The sequence below is a fragment of the Hemicordylus capensis genome, chromosome 5 (assembly GCF_027244095.1).
Source record: "Hemicordylus capensis ecotype Gifberg chromosome 5, rHemCap1.1.pri, whole genome shotgun sequence".
Lineage (NCBI taxonomy): Eukaryota > Metazoa > Chordata > Lepidosauria > Squamata > Cordylidae > Hemicordylus > Hemicordylus capensis.
Window position 1 is genome coordinate 75,263,450 of NC_069661.1, and position 21,219 is coordinate 75,284,668.

Consider the following 21,219-nt stretch of genomic DNA (forward strand, 5'->3'; position numbering starts at 1 on the left):
AAACAGATAAGTGGTAAATTGAAGTAACTGATGTAAACTAAAAAGTGCCCATAAGAAAAATGTATATTGTGCAGAACTGAGGACAAATTTTCATAAGATCACAGACCATTTTGGTAAAGAATGTTGAAACTAATTGTTTTTATCATGCTGTGAACCGTCCTGAGCCATTTTGGAAGGGCAGTATATAAAGCTAATAAATAAATAAATAAAAATAGAGCATTATTAATCTCTGTCTACAACTTTGTGTGAGGCTTTTGCCTAAGGGCATGTGTGTTTTCCAACAGAAAAGCTAGATAGCAAAAGATATTTGTCTAATTTACAGCTAATTTTCATTCAAGTTTAATTTAAACTGAAACTTCTTCCAATGAAGCTTAGTTTCTAATGCTTAAATGATACAAATACATTATGTGACTAACTAAGGTACAGATTCCTCCCATATCATTGGACGAGTTCCCTGCCTCATTTCACGGAGCTCCTGCTCCCACAGCCAAACCTAATAACCTATATCTCCCCACAAAAAGTGCCTTCCCTCTCCCAAAACAAAATATAAATGAGAAGTTGTTCCTCAAGAGTTGCCTGTCTCTGTTGTCCCTCTCTCTGCACCCCTGTGATTATCTGTTATTTAATTGCATCACATTTTAAAATATCAATACTGGAAAAATTGCATTCAAATGCTATCAAAAACTCCAGCAATGCTAGATAAGTTTCCTTGAACATACAAGACTCTTAAGCACACAGAAGTTGCTCGTTCATCTAGGCCCGACGTCCATTCCACTGGAATTCCAGATAGTGGCAGTCTGTTGAAACATGAGTTCAGTTACCAAATATAGATGAGAGGGGTAGGATTTACATAGTCAGAGAAGACAGATGTAACTCAGAGGCCACAGTCACCTCGATGCTTATTGTGGACCAAGCAATCTTGAATGACTAGTTAAAGCAAATACAGCTTTCTTAGACAAAGGGGAAAGAGCTTCCATGCCTGCAGCTTATTCTATATGAAAATTCTTCACGCTGGCTCAAGATTTATAAGGTTTGTATGTTAAATAAGAATTTTTTAGTTAAAAAATTCACTCTGCTGCATAAATAGTAAGTATAGATGTGTTATTTTAAATTTTGTTACAAATTAAGAGCTTTCATTGATTATTGTTATTCTTCCAAAATGCATGGTATACTGTACTTTTAAAGCATTTACAGCCATAATTAACCACTTGCATGTTTGCTCCTTGTATATTCTCTTGAATTTCACCAAGAAAATGGAATTTAAAAATATTTGTAATAATGCTCAACTTTGTATTAATGCTTATGAGTTAGCTTTATAGCTTTATAATTATTTATTGTTTTAAGATTGTGTTTTATAAGCCATAGGCAGAACACTTTTTTAGGTTCAAAGATGCAGATTATAAATCAACTTATACATAAATTATGAATAGTTCTTTATTTTGCACCTTTGTTGAATTATGGATATCCTTTTATTAGGTATAAAAGTAATACATATATTAAGATAATACATTTATGATCAATTGTTACTCAATGCATTGTCTATAGTTTCTATGATATTTTATCATTTTTAAAAATACGCCATTCAGCTGTAAGAATGATGTTTTAAAAAATCATGGGAACCATAAAGTAGATTAGCCAGATTTAATTTAATAATCTTCACTTTTCTCCCAGATTGTACAGTATATTGTTTTACCATTATTAACTTGTTAGAGAGATGAGCAAAGCATTTATAAATATGCTGCCATCTAATCAGTGAAGTCTAGAAATAGTTCGTAGGCTATTTCTAATTATGATCATGTATGCTATTTGATAGGGTTCAAGTGTTATTTTAACTAGATTAGCTATGATTTAAAAAAGCAGAGTCCTGGCAAAGGAAAACTGAATTTCCTGGATGACATTGTGAGTCTATACATTATGGCCACAATCCAACAGAGAATTAAGTGTGCTTAACCCCACTAAATAAATGAGCACTCTGTTGGATTGTTGCCTCCATGTTGAAGAGAGACCTTTACTTAACAGCATATGGATTTGAAGGCATAATGTTAGAGATGTAAACCATTTTATAAGCATAAAAATAACTGATCAGATTTTAAAAGGAACCAAACCATTATGGCTCTCATTATGGAACTTGGCATTTTGTTCATTACTGAAAAGACTCTGTACCTTCTTAGAAATCTGGCTATGTTGCCAGGTGCCAAAATAGTTATAAAGATACCTATTTTTAGGGACCCACTGTGATAATATTATCTGACTCTTCTGGATTTGAATTAAGTTTTATCCTTTCTTTGTGTAAGTGGATGAACTATTTTAAAGTAATTAAGACTCATTTTTGCTTGTGGCGTGAGATTGTGCAATGGATTGCATGGTTGATACAATCTGTTTAGAATGGGCCTGAAGTACACCTTGCAGTGGAACACATTTGTTGCCCCACAGTGCAAGGAACTGCCCCATACCATTCTGTTCAATGTTAAAGAATTCTCTGTGCACATAACTCCACCACTACACATCTGAAGTATTCCTTAAAGTTGACCAAGATTGGGGAAAACATGAGTAAAAATATTTCATTTGTTATCATTTGTAATACAGCATATAATTTTAAAATCAAAACTACTTAAAATAAAAGTTTAGATGTGATCATCCAATCTAAGTTAAGCATTCTTCTGTTCCACAGATTTCAATTGCAGAATGAAGGACATACTTAAATGTCTTCTACTAAAATAATTGGGACAAAAGTGCTGGATCATGCCCTTACAAGATATACAAGATACATACAAGATATATAAGATACATACAAGCATACAAGATATACATTACTCAATTTTTAATCTAATTTTCTGGAATTTATTTTTATTGAATTTATATATAACGTTTCTGTCTTGACCAAGGCACCCAAAGTGATTCACAATATTAAAAATAAGTATGTGACAGAAGATTTTAAAAGCAGTGTATGTCAGGTTTGCTTTCCAAGAGCTGAGGACGGCAGCTTCTTGGTGCTTCCTTTTTTGCCTTCTCCCCAGGGCACACAGGTCTTTCAGTTCTGGTCTCTATAGAAGATGTCTATATAGACATATAGAGGTCTCTATAGAAGTCTGCATGCCTTTTATGTCTTCCCCTCAGGCACTCAGGTCTTTCAGTACCCTTGGGAAGGTGGAGAAAGGGCTACCCTCCAGTGCAGACTGCACAGGCCAATGCTGGTCTCCATAGGAGCTAATGACAAGAGCTCTCTGATGTGGGCACCTCTTCTGCTTTCCCCTTATGGCACACTTGACAGCTGAGCTAAAGTTTCAGTCTAAAATTCCATAACCACATCAAGGTTCATCTTATGGATGAGTTCCTATTTATACTGATTTCCCATTTACTTAAATAGTTGCACACACGCAATTGCACATGTGAAAGAGATTCATAGAATGCTGTCCCACCACTGAAGAAGAGAAGCTGTTGCATATCAAAAAATCTGTGTGCGTTAAACTTTCTATGTATACAAGGAGGCGGGAGCCTCTGTACTGGGCTGCATATGTTGTATTTATCTCTTTAAGTGGTCAAGCTATGTTAAGCTACTCAGGGGCATAGCTAGGGGAAAGGGGGCCCATGTTCACCCTTCTCCCTGGTGGCCCATCGGAGTGAGAGAGATAATGAAGAAAATAGGGAGGGGTGGAGCTAGGGGGCCCCAGGTTCTTTGAACCATCTGCTCAATTATAGCTACACCCCTGAAGATACTAACTTTTTGCTGGTAGTTCATTGTCATTGTTTGTCACACAAGATGAAAGCAAAGAGTAAGACACAGATGCAAATAACAGAGGCTCAGGTCCTTAAATCTTAAGATAAACTGTTCAGCTTCCTATTATTTCCCACTCTGTGCTCCATTGTAGCTCACTAACTTGACACTGGGAAAGATAAGTGATGTTAAGAGATGCATACACCAGTCCAAGAATTCAGGCACTCTAGCAGTCAATTTAGAGTTTCGTGCAAGGTAAGCCCTGGAGGAGCAGCTAAATGTAACTGGAGCTTGCACAAGCCAATGTAAAACACATCCGGTCGCATCTCATGACTGCCAAGACACAGACACACAAAAAAATATGGCATATGGTGAAGTGCAAGTTTTAAAATGGTTCAGCTTTTACAAAATTAAGTCAATCATATAGCGTTGGAGATTCAGCCAAATTGTTCATGCTAAAAAAAAGCTGTTGGGCTTTCTCATTTAAATTGTTTCCATCAAGAAGAAATGCTATTCATTATTTTGGTCTCTGAGGATTTTGGCTTGTGGGGGTGTCAAGTGTCTTTTCCCCAGGTACTTCAGTCAGCTCTCGCTAATTCCTGCAAAGCTTCAGCAAGCTACAAAAGACACTGTAGGAGTTGGAAGGTTACTCTCTCTCTCTCTCTCTCTCTCTCTCACACACACACACACACACACAATCTCCTCTACTCTGCAAGCTGGCCTTTTGCTCCTGCCCCCACCCCATCTGTGAGCTCCTCAAGCTCAGGCCTCCTCCAAAGCCTCCATGGCTATCTTCTCATTAGCCAGCTGCTGAAATACCTCCCCACGATCCTGGCAAGTCTCGCGAGACTTCGGGACCCCATCTTGTGAGATTCCAGACTCTCGCAAGACTCAGTTCACTTGCCTGATTTCTGCACCTCTCTCAGTGGCCCAACGTGGCTCCAGCTTCCCTGCCTTGCCAGCTTGCTCATTAGCCTCCTGGTGATCCTTTGCCTGTCTTTGCCATGGTTGGGTGCATCCCACCATGGCAGAGGTCGCCACGAGAGCCAGAAAGTCTTCAAAAAGTTACAAACAAAATGCCTCAATTTCCTTTCAAAGCATTATTAATTTTTTTATTATTTGATTTCTATACCGCCCCTCCAAAAATGGCCCAGGGCGGTTTACACAGAGAAATAATAAATAAATAAGATGGAATCCTGTCCCCAAGTTATTATTATTATTATTATTTTACATTTATATCCCGCTCTTCCTCCAAGGAGCCCAGAGCGGTGTACTACATACTTTGGTTTCTCCTCACAACAACCCTGTGAAGTAGGTTAGGCTGAGAGAGAAGTGACTGGCCCAGAGTCACCCAGCTAGTTTTATGGCTGAATGGGGATTTGATCTCAGGTCTCCCCAAGAAGTGGCCCAGAGTCACCCAGCTAGTTTTATGGCTGAATGGGGATTTGAACTCGGGTCTCCCCGGTCCTAGTCCAGCACTCTAACCACTACACCACGCTGGCTCCAAAGGGTTCACAATCTAAAAAGAAACATAAGACCAACAACAGTCACTGAAGGAACTGTGCTGGGGGTGGATAGGGCCAGTTGCTCTCCCCTTGCTAAATAAAGAGAATCACCACATTAAAAGGTGCCTCTTTATCAAGTTAGCAGGGGTTAGCATGTATGTGGTTAATATAATTCAAAAATGCATTGAAGTCTGTGAATTGTCACTCCATCAGTTCGTGGTGGTACACTGTACAACCTCCCATTGCCACAATCTGAGTATTCCTCAGATACCTAATAACCCTGATGAATTTCCTCCCATGTAGTAGGTGGTGTTTTGGCACAGGTCAGGTGCCATACACACATAAACTAAATAGTATAGTACTGCTCTACACATGCTCTAAAACCCTATTGAAATTCAGCCCCACCACCACACACACAGACAAATAAGAGATGCCCCCAGAGCATGCCAGGACATCCTCCTGTTATGTCAGGGCAGGCGCACTCTCAGCACATCCCTCACTTTATTGTATATGCCAGGTGGCAATTATCCAATCTAGTCCAAAATAACCTTTTCCTGTTCCCTGGCACCTGATGGCTGTTAGCTTTAGAATGTTGGGCTCTGGGAGTTCAGCTGAAGTTCTCTAACTGCTGTCCTGGGTCACTGTCTTGTCTGTATGAAATCTTCAGTCCCAAACTTCCCAAGGGATCAACTCTGCAGAGTCTGCCTTCATGCTCTCCTCTGTAGGCTGTCTTCTGCTCTTCCTTTCTTCAGCTCTTCTTCCTCAAAAGCTCTCCATCTGACATCCCAGCCAACTCTCCCAAAGAGCCTGTTCACCTTGGAATGTCCAGATAGGCGTGGCCAACCCTCATCCATATGTCACCTTTTAAATTGATTGGCCAATTTTACATTGATTCTTCACCTCTAGAATTCCTTCTACTTTAATTTGACTGCATGGGATATTTATCTGTGGGATTCTCAGTGGACAATTTAGAATGCCACCAAATCCCTAAACTTTGTCAAAACTATTGCCTGTAGAAACACAAAGGTAGGACCAGTCACCCAGATAAACAGACCATTCACTGATTACAGTGTAGCTGTCTTAGTGCACATGGAGGTAATGTCTTATTGTAACCAAACACCAACATTACTATATAAGGGACCATATAACACTGATTTTAAAAGAACTGCACTAACTGCCAATATGTTTCTGAGTGAAATACAAGGTGCTGGTTATTACCTTTAAAGTCCTCAATAGCTTGGGTCCAGGGTACTTAAGAGAGTGCCTTCTCAGTCATGAACCCTGTCATCTATTAAGATCATCTGGAGAGGTCTGGTTATAGTTGCTGCCAGCTCGTTTGGTGGCAACTTGGGACCAGGCCTCCTCTGTGGCTGCCCTGGGGCTTTGGAATATGCTCCCTGTTAAAATAAGAGTATCTTCTTCCCTGCTTTTAAGAAGACCCTCAAGACACAATTATTTTCTCAGGCTTTTAACTTAAATTAATTTTAAACTGTTTAATTGTTTTTTATCCCATGATATGGTTTTAACTTGTTTATTCTGTGAAACTGTTGTTTTTACTCTGTTTTAATTGTTTATACTGTTTTATATTGGTTGTATTTTAAATGGTGTACACCACCTAGAGATGCACATATCCGGAGGTATATAACTATTATAAAGAGATTTAAATCAAATGAACACAAATTGAATATAGATTAATTATTCACAGAGCCATAACTCTCTATGTATGAATAACAAAAATTGCATTCCAATCCTACAACAAACTTAAGAGGCATTTTGAAGAAAGAAAAATGTAGGTATATCTAGTCCAAAGAAATTTAAAAATACATTTTTGTTTTGGGGTTTGGTGTAGCCCTCATTCAGTTCACTTAGTCTAGCACAGGAGTTCCCAACCTTAGATTCTTGGAAAATGTTAGACTACAATTCCTATCATCCCTTGGTCTAGCAATCTGTTGCCAGTCAGTTGCCTCAGGAAGCTCACAGCATGGTGTGGCAATTATAGCAATCCCCTGTCACTTAAAGATGATAGCTATCCCTGCTTGCTTGTCCCAGACATGTGGTACCAAAGGTTCACATATCATAGATTATATCTGCTGATGGATTTATCATCCATGTGTTTGTCTAATCCTTTTAAAAGTCATACTACCCATTACTACTCATGCTAATAAATTCTAAACCATTCATTGTACTGAAGTACATCTCTTTTCTCAGTATTTTCTTTGTCCTGAATTTCCTTCCAAACAATTCCATTAGGTGATGCTGAATTTTTGTATTCTGAGAAGGAGAAATGTTTTTCCCTGCCAGATGTGTTGCTGGGTACTTAAAACATCAGGGGATTGGGCCCATAGGTCTTGACAGGCTCCAGCTTCCTCCACCCCCACCACTACCACCCAATTAAAGGTAAAGTGTGTCGTCAAGTCAATTTCGACTCCTGGCGCCCACAGAGCCCTGTGGTTTTCTTTGGTAGGAGGGGTTTACCATTGTCTCCTCTCTCACAGTGTGAGATGATGCCTTTCAGCGTCTTCCTATATTGCTGCTGCCTGATATAGTACCAGCAGAGATTCAAACCAGCAACCTTCTGCTTGTTAGTCAAGCATTTCCCCGCTGGACCACTTAAGGTGTACCACCCAATTAGTATCTATTTATTTATTATCTATTTGTTTATTGTTCGATGTCATTAAAACAATCTCAAGGCAGTTCACACAAAACAAAACGACAAAAATTACACAAAATTGCTAGAATATAAAAATATAGATCTGATCAAAAGATTTTAAAACAAGCTCAATATAACCATAAAAGAAACAAAGTAGCGGCAATAGAAAGAATCGTTTAAAAGCCTGGGTAAAAAGCCAAAATTTCACATGTTTTCTAAAAACTGTGATGTAGACTGAAGAGCAGATGGCCATTGGGAGAACATTCAAGACTCTGGGAGCAGCAACAGAGAAGGCCCTGTCCCGCGTGCATGACAGCCGAGCCTCCCTCATTGTTGGCACCCGGAGCAGAGTCCCCATAATACATAAAGAGTATGTATTATGCAGTGGCAAAGGTAGACATGCCCAGTAAAATCACACAATGATAAAGCAAAAAAATAGATTGGGGAAACAGCGACAATAAAACATGAGGCTGAAACAGATTCAGGTTAAAACCTTGCAAGGCCAACATGCTTTCATGGCTGGCTTAAAGTGGCCTGCCAGGTCGATCTGGAAAGAGAGTTTTATAAGTGTGGCACCACCATAGAAAAAGTGCTGCCACCATGGAGCCCTGTCAATCAAACATGATTCAATAGCAGGCGGGGGAGGCAGGCTTGCAAAGTTGATAGTAAAGTCTGGGTAGATTCACATGGTTGAAAATGGTCCTTAAGGTAATTTGACTCCAGACTGTGCAGGACTCTAGAGGCCCAAACCCCATCCCTCACAGTTTTTAGAAAGCATGTGAAATTGTGGCTTTTTACCCAGGCTTTTATATGATCGTCTCTACTGCTGCTTCTTTGTATTTTGTATGGTTATCTTATGTTTGTATTTTAAATATTTAAAATCAGATCTATGTTTTTATATTTTTAGTTTAATATTTTAATTGTGTAATTTTTATAGCCTTGTTTTAATTTTTGTATGAACCACCTTAGGATTTTTTTTAAATGAAAGGAGGTATAAAAATTGGCATTGTAGTAGTCAGCTTTATTTGTTTGTTTGTTCGTTTGTTTTATTAGAGACATTTAATATACCGTGCACTTTGAAGACTCCGGGCAGTGCACAACAAGATGCAAACAGGCAACATTAAAAATTACATTCTAAATTAAAAACTAAAATAACTACCAAAGAACAGAAAAATAAACTACAGCGCCAAAGCCTGGCAAAAAAGAAAAGTCTTCAATAGCTATTTGAAGATTGGTAAGGAAGGGGCTAGCTGGATCTGTAGGGGGTGAGAGTTCCAAAGGAGCGGGGCAGCAACCAAAAAGGCCCTTTCACGGGTCCTAGAGCCCCGAACATATCGGCAATCAGGGACCGACAAATGGGCCATCTGAGATGATCTAACTGGATGGGATGTAACTGGATGGGAGAGGCGGGTCTGTAGGCAGACAGGCACCAGGCCCTGCAAGGCTTTGAAAGTCAGAACCAGGACCTTAAATTGAGCTCGGAAGCGGATAGGCAACCAGTGCAATGACTGTAGGAGAGGTGTTACTCTGTCATATTTTCTGGCACCCATGAGTAGGCAAGCCGCTGCCTTCTGGATATTATACATTTAGCGAAATGATATGTTCACCTATGGTTTGTGTCATTCTTTGTGTCATTCTTCTGAAATTTTCTCTCTGATTTTATAGTCCATAATATATAAATGAAGAAACAGTGGTTAGGTGACAAAGTTCATAATTCTTACCAAGACTGAATTTTATTCTGTTCCAGTATGCAGGACAGAAGCTGTGAGCAGGTTGTACCACTTTCTTTAATGATGAAGGAGACTTATTCTACAGAGAAAAGCACTCATGCTGGGAACCATGAAAATACATCTGAGGATTCCTCTTCTTATGACCTCTTTTATGATTCCCTCTCAGACATACAGGATGGACAATTTTCAAATGAGCTCTCTGCCTTTCTCAGTGAAGAGGAGATAAACAAAAGCCTTGAAGTTGCCCAGGAATCTATTATAAATTCTGTAAAAGAGGATGAGAAAGCAAAGCAAGATTTCACTTATTACTTCAACATTTCTTCTCCCAACTCATCAGGGGATGCATCTTACAAGGAGACCAAAGTGCATGATCAGGGAGTTTCCAAAAGGACTCAGGTGACCAGCCCAAACTCACTATTTATTTCAGCTCAAATTCTTCCAGAGCAGAAGAAAGAAAATATATGTTCTCAGGAAGCAAACAGTTTTTTTAGTGTTACTGGGAAGCAATCTAGTTTATCACCCCTGCTACCTGCAAGACCCAGCTTTATTCGAAGTCTAAAAAATTCTGAAAGATGTGATCCAACTATACAAAAGATTAGCCCCAAGTCTAAACCACCTTCCAACACTGAAGTTCCCATTAAGAATAAACTGTGTGACAAAGCTGCCAATTTGATCGAAGAACTCTCTTCCATCTTTAGAGAAGCAGCCAAGACAAGAGTCAGGAGCCCAGATGAAAATTCTTCTTCTCCAGACAGTGGATACTTATCACCTAAAAACAAACCATCAACCATGTCAAGGAACCCAGTCCCTGAGAAAACATGCCCGGAGATCACACTTGAGAATGACTTACCTGAAGTCATTCACAGTGAAGAATCTGCACATCAAAGGAAGGAAGGCCCTCAGGCCAGTGAAAATGTCTCCATTAACCTGCTCACAAAGGACAGCTGCAGTCAACCTTCAGCACCTCGATTCACCCAGAAGCTCAAGAGTCAAGAAGTTGCTGAAGGAAGCAAGGTACTGCTAGAGTGTAGAGTTGCTGGAAACCCAACACCTCACATCAGGTAAGACTGGACGTTGATCAGATGTACCAAGTGGTTTATGTATCTTTAAATTTTAATCTTTGTGGGGAAATATGAGTATTTATTAGCTCAAAGATAATATGGATGCTAGTATAATCAGACATTTGGATAATGTGAATCCAGATATCTGAATCCATATCTTGGCTTTGGGGGTTTTTCCTGAATGCTTCTGAATTATCCTACAAGCACAAATGACTTTGGAGGGACATGGTCAGCTCTCATTCTTCCTGAGTACCTCCAGTTCCTGGGCCAAATGTGTGAACAATCCCACCAAGCCTCCAGGCTTCAAGGAATCTCTTCCATCACCTCAGACATTCCCTGTTGCCTGATACTAAGGCCCTATTCGGACATAATACCAGAGATAAATGTGGCATCAGTTTGAGTTTTTGATCATCTGAATGCATGAAGCCGTGGTTTCATCACAAAACCGCAGCTTCATTTTTGCTTCCAAACCTCAAACCTCGAATTTGAGGTTGCTTCCAAACCTCGAATTTGAACCCTCGGTTTGTAGTGAGTTTTGCAGCTGAAACCTGAGGTTCGAAAGCATTATTGTGTTATCTGAATTCTGCTGCTGCTATAACCTGTGTTTAATGCAAAAGCTCCTCCCACAACCATAGAAAGGTTAGTCAGAACATCCCAGAAAGGCATCAGTTCTAAGGCAGCTACATTTCTCTTTGGCCGCCTCTTGGCTGCCCTCTGCTGTTTCCTTACTCCTCCTCCCACTGCTTGGCAACAGGGATGCCGCATCCTTAGAGTTCATACATTTAAAGGGACAGAGCCACATTGGAGCAAGCCCTCTTTCCACTGTGTGTTTTGGACCTTACATGCCCCTGAACAAATAAAAGGATGGGAGGACAAGATGAAGACAGCAGGAGAGGTCTCCAACAATTCATCACTGCAGTGCTTTGTGTACTAACACATTAAGCCCTAGTTACACAAATAGTTGAATGCATTTCTGACCACATACATCTCAGTTGCCCTCAGTCCCCCCATTCTTCCATCATAAGAACAAGGACTTGCACTTGCCTTTATTTTCATACAGGAAGTTTCCATCCACAACTATGTCCTCCCTGTATTCCACATAGTTTGAGTTATGCACTGCAGGACTTCTTGGTTCGAGAGACTGCACCAATGTGCCATTATGCCAATGTGCCAGTGCACCAAGGTGTTGATGTGCTATCAAACCATAGTCCAAGGGATGACTCTGCACCCTTGGGCTATTAAAATCAGAAAGGGCTCAGTCACCGGATGTGTGAGGAGACACAAGAAAACAGACCAGGGATGTCTTCTGTAGGTTTACTTGAGGAAATAGGTTTCAAGAATTACAATGTATGTTGTATCCTGGTAAGCAAAGGCTAATCCTTATAACCTATCCACAAAGCAAGTCTACCTAGCAAGGGAGAATTGAGAAGGGAAAAGGGGAATGGGGGGAAGGAGGTGGAAAGTTTTATTTATAAGCACCAGCTGTCAAATAACTATTGTTTTCCTTTCCTGGCCCTTTGGCCATCAAGTCTTTTTTTAATGCTTCAAAGTGGGGATTTAGGAGGGTAAGGGGAAATGGGTGAGGTCACAACCAGGTTATTTCCCCACATAAAGCAAATGTGCCAGGCCTTTGGAGGAGTGATACAACAGCGTGTACAGATTTGTTCTCATTCTCCCGAAAGCTATGGCTCCAATAAATTAACAAAATTAACATGGGACTCGGGATCCCACTAATCTAGCTGTCAGAGCTGCTGTTACAATCAGCAAGGCCATTCATGAATCTTTCAGCACATTCACTATTCATTGCCACTGGTGCAATTTCCTTCTTCATAGCTGCTAGCACGACAAATGCCTTGGTTCAAGCTGACATGATTAAAAGAAAGTTTTAGCATTTTAAATGGCCATGAGGACTGGGATCGGCATAACACTTGTTTTGTGAGTATGTGATTGACTACCACACCTCTTCTGCACACTGCTGGCTTTGCATGTACAAGGCAGATGCCCCCAGTCCTCCTCCTTTTCCCTCACATGAAAAGAACAGGTGAACACCCCATGCCCTGCTCCTCTAACCTCCTGCTTGGGGTTTTGCTATCAACCATGCAGACTCAGCATTCAACAATGGCTTTGTCATCCATGATTGGCATTGGCACTGCCACAGAAAGCATCCAGACTGAGGATGGAAGCAAGAAAGTCTATGCAAAGTTGTGGACAGAGGCAGAGACCAGGATGGTCGTGGCCATCCGGCCCTCTGAACATGTCGAGTGACAATTGCAGCAGCAGTTCAGGAACAAGACCACGTTCAACTGGGTCTCTAGGCAGATAGTGCAGAGGGAATCTTAACACACCGATGTGTTGCACAGTGCAAGGAAAGATGACAGTTACTAAAGAAATTCAAGGAGATGATCACCCACAACAAAATGTTAGGAGTGGGGCCAAGGATCATTCTGCACTATGACCAGCTAGCACCAGTCCTCTTTGAGGGTACGTTACGGGGACATAAGTTCAGAAGTTTGTAGGTGCTCTGTTCTATGCTCACAGCTGTGCAAAGAACTGGTAATCCATCTCCACCCACCACCCAGCTGAACAAAGAACATTCTCCAGCCCCTTGTGTCCTCTGCAAGGACACTGCCTCTTCAAATCTGATATTCAAGGGACTCACAGGGCACACATGGCTCCCCATCCCCTCCTCCATAACAGGGGAGGCACCTGCCAGGTGACTTGTGCACTGTAAAGTCTCAAAGTGGTGACAGGTAACATCCACTTCCACCCAGTGAAGAACATTTGAGCAATGACAAGCAGAGCACCCAATATGGCAGTGCCCACCGCCATAGAAATGGTCCTGGAAAGCATGGAGGAGGAAGCCAGAATGAGATTGAAGCAGAGGCAAGCAATATTGTGAATTCTCAGAAGCTTTGGGAGCACGGGGGCAGCTGCTGCCCATGAGGAAGCTGTGAGGTTCAGTTCCATTATCTTGAGATGGAACGGATTGCTTGTGTGCTCAAGAGCCACCATTGCATGTGTGCAAAGAAGTGTAGGAGCAATCTCATCCTTTGGACACCTTCTACAAAAGGACTTATCCTTGGACAGGAGGTGGGCACTGCCAAGACATGACAACACCTGACAAACCATGGGAGATGTGTCAGAGGGTGATGACCAGCGGTTCATGGGCAGCTTCAGAATGTCCAGACAGACCTTTGACTTTCTTGCAAGTGAAATGGACGCCACCATGAGCCATACCATAATGTGCCAATTTGGAAGCGGCTGGCCATCACACTGTGCAAGTTGGCCTCCAACATGAACCATCAGGAACGTATTTTCAATGGGCACCTCCACAGCATGTGAAATTTTATGTGAAGTTGTTCTCCTGCTGAATAAGCTGTTCCTGGAGGACATGATTCAGGTAGGCAACCCCCAGGAGATAATGGTGTCAGGGTTCCAGCAGAAGGGTTTTCCAGACCTTCTGGAATGTATAGACAGTACACACATTGAAATTTTGGTGCCCCTGCACTGCCATGACAAGTATTACAACTGTAAGCACTGATACAGTGTGACCCTGTTTCTTTTGCTGGTCAATAACCGAATAAACTTATCTAACCATGACCATGTTTCATGGGGATATACATGGAGGTGTCCAGAAGAAGCCACGACACAGCAGTCTTCTGACTGTCCCCTCTTGCAGCAAAACAGAGGGCTTGGGCCTTCGTTTCTACACACACACACCCATCATTGTCAGTGGCACTGCAATCAATCCTGTGATCAGGGTGGATTAGCCTTTTTGCCACCCATAGGCAAAAAGGATTTTTGAAGGGGGAGAAATGCCACTGAGCTGCAGCGGCAGTAGACTGCGGTAAGGGGGGTTGAGGGGAAACTTTCCCCATTTGCCTGGGGTGTGGCAGCAGCAGCTACAGCGAGGGTGGGGATGATGGTGGGGGCAAGGAGAAAGTCCCCCCATGGTTTGTTTGTTTGTTTGTTTTAAACTGCCATTGTGTGGCAGCGGCAGTAGCTGTGGGGAGGGTGGGAGGGTGAGGAGGAGAGAGTTCCTCTTAACAAATCCTTTACCTTTTCCCTAAGGAGGGAGGGAGGGGGCACAGTAGTGGTGGTAGAGGAGCGGAGAGGGAGGGGCGAGGAGCGGAGAGTTCCCCTTTTACTGGGATGGGAGGTGGCGAGCTCCTTCCAGATGCCTTCCCTTCTCCCGGCTGACTGCATGGGCCTCACACTTCTCTGCTGATCAGCCCGTTTCCAGCCTTGTTCCACATGGAGGATTCAGAGAGCTGGGACTTGGCAGTAAGAGCAGTATTCTCAAGATACACCTGGAAGCACCTTCCACTACCCCAAAAGCAAGCAGACAAGTGCATGATGATGGAAGAGCCCACTGATTCTAAAGCAAAACAAACTTGGACACCATCCCCCTGAACAGCTGGACATCCATCAAAGCTACATCAGGAATACATCTGCAGTAGCCCTGCCTGTGGCAACCTTCTTATTGTTCAGTCAATTAAAGATATAACTAGCTTAACCCACACAGAGCATTTGCACACTAGTACTTGATTGCTCCCCTAACCCCCTGCCACAGCCCCCCCCTTCAAAGATCTCTCTACCCTCACCTGAGTCACACTCCTGCTCCTCCATCCTGTTGCTTCCATCCCTCTCACTTCTCTTGGTCATGGCTGCAGTGTTGCTGGTGCCTATTGGCCAAGCTGCAGCCTCCTATCTCCAGATACCTCCCCACCCTCACCCTCAACCTGCTCCTGCTCCTGCTCCTCCCCACAGGAGGAGCAGCAGCGGTGGCTGACCAGGCCCTTCCTCACTGCTGCTGCCACCACCATGGCTGCTCATTTCCCTCAGGCTGTTGACAGGTCCAGCCCCATCCCTTGCCTGCCTGCCACCCTACCGCCAATGGTCTCGGTAGCCCCAAACAGCAGAAGTGATTGACTGGGCCCTGCTTTGCTGCCAATAGCTGCTCGTTCCCCTCAGGCCACTGACAGGCTCAGGCCTGTCCCTCACCCTTCCTTCTTTCTCTCTTCCCTTCCCTTCTTTTTCTCTTTCTCTCTCTTCCGCTCACTCTTCCCATCTGCCTTTCTTCCCCTCCCTCCCTCCCTCCCTCCCTCTCCCTTCCTGAGTTGACAGATTTTGTTCATCTTGTTTCCTCATGTAATTCACACAACGGCAGCTTCCTTCTCCTGAAGGGGCTCTTTCCTCCCTCACAACCCCTCTCTTTGCAGACCCCTTCCCACTATCCTTTCATATATATAGATTCCTGTCCTCTACAATCAAGAACATCTTCTGACAAGTAACAATTGCATTACAACTGACCTTAACCACCACAGTCTCCTGCTCCCTATCTGCATATGGAATCCCCACTGCCCAATCAGATGCTAGGAAGTCAGGTATTCTGTGGTACTCCACCTGTGCTGAAATTTGAAAGGCAAGGGTTCTAAGGAATTTCAATGGACCAAGCCCAACCTGGCAGAGGCATATCTAGGGAAAATAGCGCCTAGGGCAAGCACTGAAATTGTGCCCCCTGTCCAAATATCTGACACCCATTTTTCAGATAACTTTACCATAATATCAGCTGAAAAATACAAGTCAAGCTCATTAATCTTTTAATATTTAAAAAAATATTTAGCAGTGGACATAGCCAGACCAAAAAATGCTGGAATACTACAAATTTCAGTATGCTGGGGCTCATGAAATACCCAAATACTATGTGGAGGTGTACTTGGGAAACTAAACAGAAGTGCCTGTCTAATTCTCTACTATGCATTGTAGCATCACTATTACATAAGTTTTAAAAATAAATGGAGAATTTGACTTTTCCCAGATACTCTGAAAATAATTAAAGGATATGCAGAGTAAACTGTGTCACTGCTTGGAATATAGTCTAGTATTTCAGAAAGACAGTTAAAATGAGAGAAAGAGAGCAAGAAACTCCCAGTGCGCCTTAATACTAAGGATTTCACACTGATTCAAACTCACCATTAATAGCCATATTATGAAGACATCACATTTAACTCACTTATCACAAGAAGCAAAGTAAGAGCAAATGAATACAATCCTAGCTGATAAGCTTCAGCTCATTATTCACAAGCCCTGATTCTCTGTACATAGTGCCAAACTGAATACAGTATGTGTACAATGACTTATATTGTATTACATTTTTTAAAAGGTTATCTGTAGCCCCTTTGGGGGGCTTCCTAAAGGCCATGGGGGGGGGTCTGAAAAGGTTCCCCCTCCCCCCACTGGCCTCTGGGGCCTTGCAGGGACCATTTGAGCATGTGCGGTGGCCTTTTTAAAAAATATTTTTTAAATGGCCGCTGCTCATGCTCAAATGGCCTCTGTGAGGCCTAGCATGGCCTAGGGCCTCACAGAGGCCATTTGAGCATGCACAGTGGCCATTTTGTTTTCAGCAGCCATTTTAAAAAAATAATTTTTAAAAATGGCGCGCCACCTTCAAGTGGTGCCCGGGGCACATGCCCTGCCTGCCCTACCCTAGATACGCCCCTGCAACCTGGTCTGAAGAAGAGGCTGGTTGATTTGTGGTGCACCTAGTGCCAAAAGTGATTGAGGCTTAGATTGGATGAGCAACCTGCAACACACCCCTTTGTGCATTGTCTGGCATGCAGGGCCTCTACTTAGAATTCCTATTGAAAATTTTGTGACAGGTTCCAATTAAATAAGAGGCACATGTGCAAGGAACCATTTCATTTACCTAACACCTGATCTAACGCACCTGCTCAGGAAGCCATTTTTCTAAAGGCATGTTGTTTTGTCTGCTTGGGCAGCAGTACATGGGGTGCCTTGCATAGCTGAACATAATCTGTATTTTTACAATGCATGTGGACAGCAATGTTCCCTCTAATTGCTTGCATCTGTATGCACAATGAGTGTTTTTCTGGGCGATGGTACCAAGGCAGTGTGTGCACTCATTCATTCAGAGTGTGGCTGTCCTGATTCAACCTCAGGATGATATGAAATTCACTGTACGCACATCAAAAAGCTAGTGAGTGCACACATATGCCCATGCCTGGGAGGAAACAGTGGTAGAAAGGTAACAGTTGACTGCTTTAGCCGCCAAAAATTGCAAGTGGGAATCTGTTTTAAAGCTCTATGGATGCAAAAGCTGAACTTTGAAGAAGCAAAATAGAAAAAGTATTGACACTTTTGAACGTTGGTGCTGACTTTTGAGGATACCACGGACAGCTAGGAAAATAAACAAATGGATCATAGAGCAACTCAGTCCAGAATTTTCACTTGAGGCACAAATGACCAGTCTCAACTATCATACCTTGGACACATTATGCAAAGATCCAGCTCCCTTGAGATGTCCATAATGCTGGGGAAAGTGGAAAGAAAAAGAAAGAAAGAGAAGAAGAGGATGGCCAGCAGCAAGGCTGATGGATTTGATTACGACAGCAATGAATGCACCACTGAGATACCTTAAAGGCTAAGCTGAAGACAGATAATCCTGGAGAGAATCTATCTATGTGGTCGCTAAGAGTTGACACCGACTTGATGGCACTTAATCAATCAATAAATCAAAAATGTATAGCCTGGCCCTCTTTTTAGGAGGTATCCAAAACTGGTGCAGTGGAACACATTCCTGCAAAGGAAAATGAACAATGAATTGGCTAGCCCTGATTTGGAATGGTGTGTGCAATATTCACTTCATTCCCTTCCTTTCCTTAAAAAACAAACCCTTTCTCCCATTGTCAATCTAAGATAGAAAGGGTGCTTGTGGAGGGGGGGAATCCTCAACAGGCAGAGGTGGTTTCACCAAGTGCAGTCTGGTGTTCCCATTAAGGTATGCTCATGTGCATGTGGCACAAGTTTTTAAAATGTCCGCATAGTTAATTTTAGAGCCTTCTCAGGAGGTGTCATGGCTCAGGCCTCAGAAGAGTCAGAGGAGGAACGGGAGGACTCAGTTGGGAATACCGGCTCAGAGGCACAGCAGCAGGATTTGGCTGGGAGAACAGACTCTGGAGCTGAGTTGGAACAGCTGGCAGATATGAGGGCTGAGGAGACTGATCAGGAGGAAGCTGTTAAGAAGTCTCAAGAGAAAGGCTCAGTGGGAGACACGCAGGCGCAAGATCTCACAGGAGAGGAAATAGAAGTGCTGAGTCAGGAAATCCCGATTGGCTGCTAGTTATCTTGAGCCCTATATTAAGTAGACTGTTCTTGGCACAGATTACTGTCAGCAACTTTGCCTTTTCGCAGACAGTGTCCTCATATTTGTACTTTCTCAATCTTCCCTGTTTCAGCCTGTCCTTGTTCTGTTCTTCCTTGCTCCTTTATTTCAGTTATTACTCTGTTATTGTAGGGGGGGTGCCTAGTTTAGTTTCAAGGGACTTTCTTTTGTTTATAATACTTTATTTTGAGAGTCATTCTTCACTTTCGTTCATGAGCTAACCTGTTTCTCTTAGCTACAGAACTTTCTTTTGACTCACACAAGTAGAGCTGAAGAGATCGTAAATCCTGTTGGGTCAGCCGTGCCAACAGATTTACGACAGGAATGCCCCATTATGAATGAATGTGCACGCATGCACTGCTCTAATACTGACGTCCAGAGCAAAACCCATTCTGCACACATATGGAAAAAGTAGAGGGAACACTTGTGTAGTTTATCTTTTACCAGTAAATGTGGGAAGAGGGGGATCCAATCCTCTCTTCCTGGGGAGGGAGAGAGGGGGCCCTAAGCCCTTTCCTCCCCAACTAAAGAAGACAGTTTGTCTTCCCCCTGAGAGATTAAAAGAGAACCACACCCCCCCCCCCACAAGGGGAATGCAGGGATCCTCACAACCAGAAGTGAAAAGCCATGTTTATTTTTCTTCTGGGAGAGCTGTCTACCAATCTTTATTTATTTATTTATATCTACGTGAACCACTTTGGGAACTTTTGTTGTAAAGTGGTATATAAATATTCATTGTCATTGTTGTCACTTTCAATCCCAATTGGTAGACCAGCTCTCCCCAGAAGAAAAAGTGCCATTTTGCGGCCTGTTTCCCCAGAGTGCAAATCACCTGAATCCATTTGGGTGATTAGGAACTGATTCGTCAATACATCCAGCTGCTTTCAATGAATCAGTTGGGGAGGGGGGGGGGTCTGTGATTCAATTTGAATTGAATTGCAGTTTTTGATTAGTGCATACCCCTCTTTTTCTCTGTGTCTCATACTACAAGTTGTAGAGTTTCATTTACATCTTCATCATGATATAAAATGTTGCCTGATTTTTTCCATCATGGTAATGAGCTTGCAACTCAGTTCCAGCTCCTTAGACATCAGGGATGAAATAAAGGGTCTTCTTCCCCTCACCCTATGCATGGGCCCAGTATACACAGAGAAACATTAATATTTTCCTATTAGAATCCCTGAAGAACTGCTGCAGTGTGTGAGAATTATTCTAGGAAAAGTCTGTCTAGATATTCTAGTTTACAGAATTACTCCTAAAATTATTTCTACTATGCTGCAAATTTATGCTTTTGTAGGGTAAGGAAAGAACCAATATAAGCTTTTATATAACCACAAGAAACAACCACTGTTATTTTAGAAGCCCACAATATGTCTATAAAATAACATTTTATTGTACAGGTGAAACTCGAAAAATTAGAATATCGTGCAAAAGTTCATTAATTTCAGTAATGCAAATTAAAAGGTGAAACTAATATATGAGATAGACGCATTACATGCAAAGCGAGATAAGTCAAGCCTTAACTTGTTATAATTGTGATGATCATGGCGTACAGCTCATGAGAACCCCAAATCCACAATCCCAGAAAATTAGAATATTACATGAAACCAATAAAACAAGGATTGTAAACAGAACAATATCGGACCTCTGAAAAGTATAAGCATGCATATGTATTCAGTACTTGGTTTGGGCCCCTTTTGCAGCAATTACTGCCTCAATGCGGCGTGGCATGGATGCTATCAGCCTGTGGCACTGCTGAGGTGTTATGGAAGACCAGGATGCTTCAATAGCGGCCTTCAGTTCTTCTGCATTGTTTGGTCTCATGTCTCTCATCCTTCTCTTGGCAATGCCCCATAGATTCTCTATGGGGTTCAGGTCAGGCGAGTTTGCTGGCCAATCAAGCACAGTAATCCCATGGTCATTGAACCAGGTTTTGGTACTTTTGGCAGTGTGGGCAGGTGCCAAGTCCTGCTGGAAAATGAAGTCAGCATCCCCATACAGCTCATCTGCGGAAGGAAGCATGAAATGCTCCAAAATCTCCTGATAGACGGCTGCGTTGACCCTGGACTTAATGAAGCACAGTGGACCAACACCAACAGATGACATGGCTCCCCAAATCAACACAGACTGTGGAAACTTCACACTGGACTTCAAGCATCTTGCATTGTGTGCCTCTCCATTCTTCCTCCAGACTCTGGGTCTTTGGTTTCCAGATGAGATGCAAAAGTTGCTCTCATCAGAAAAGAGGACTTTGGACCACTGAGCAACAGACCAGTTCTTTTTTTCTTGAGCCCAGGTAAGACGCTTCTGACGTTGTTTGTTGTTCAGGAGCAGCTTGACAAGAGGAATACGACATTTGAAGCCCATGTCCAG

General features: G+C 42.5%; 1 protein-coding gene across 5 annotated transcripts in view; it reads left to right on the forward strand.

The window, feature by feature from the left end:
• The first annotated feature begins 876 nt into the window (after nucleotides 1–876).
• PALLD (palladin, cytoskeletal associated protein) overlaps nucleotides 877–21,219 on the forward strand; it is a 329,355-nt gene continuing 309,012 nt past the window's right edge. For 4 of the 5 annotated variants that reach the window (XM_053257735.1, XM_053257738.1, XM_053257736.1 and 1 more), the window contains exons 1-2: nucleotides 877–1,030; nucleotides 9,618–10,661. In XM_053257735.1, coding sequence (XP_053113710.1) covers nucleotides 996–1,030; nucleotides 9,618–10,661 — 1,079 coding nt within the window. In that variant the 5' untranslated portion in view covers nucleotides 877–995. Of the gene's footprint in view, nucleotides 1,031–5,869; nucleotides 5,942–9,617; nucleotides 10,662–21,219 lie in introns of those variants that run through there. The other variant, XM_053257737.1, reaches the window with a different exon arrangement.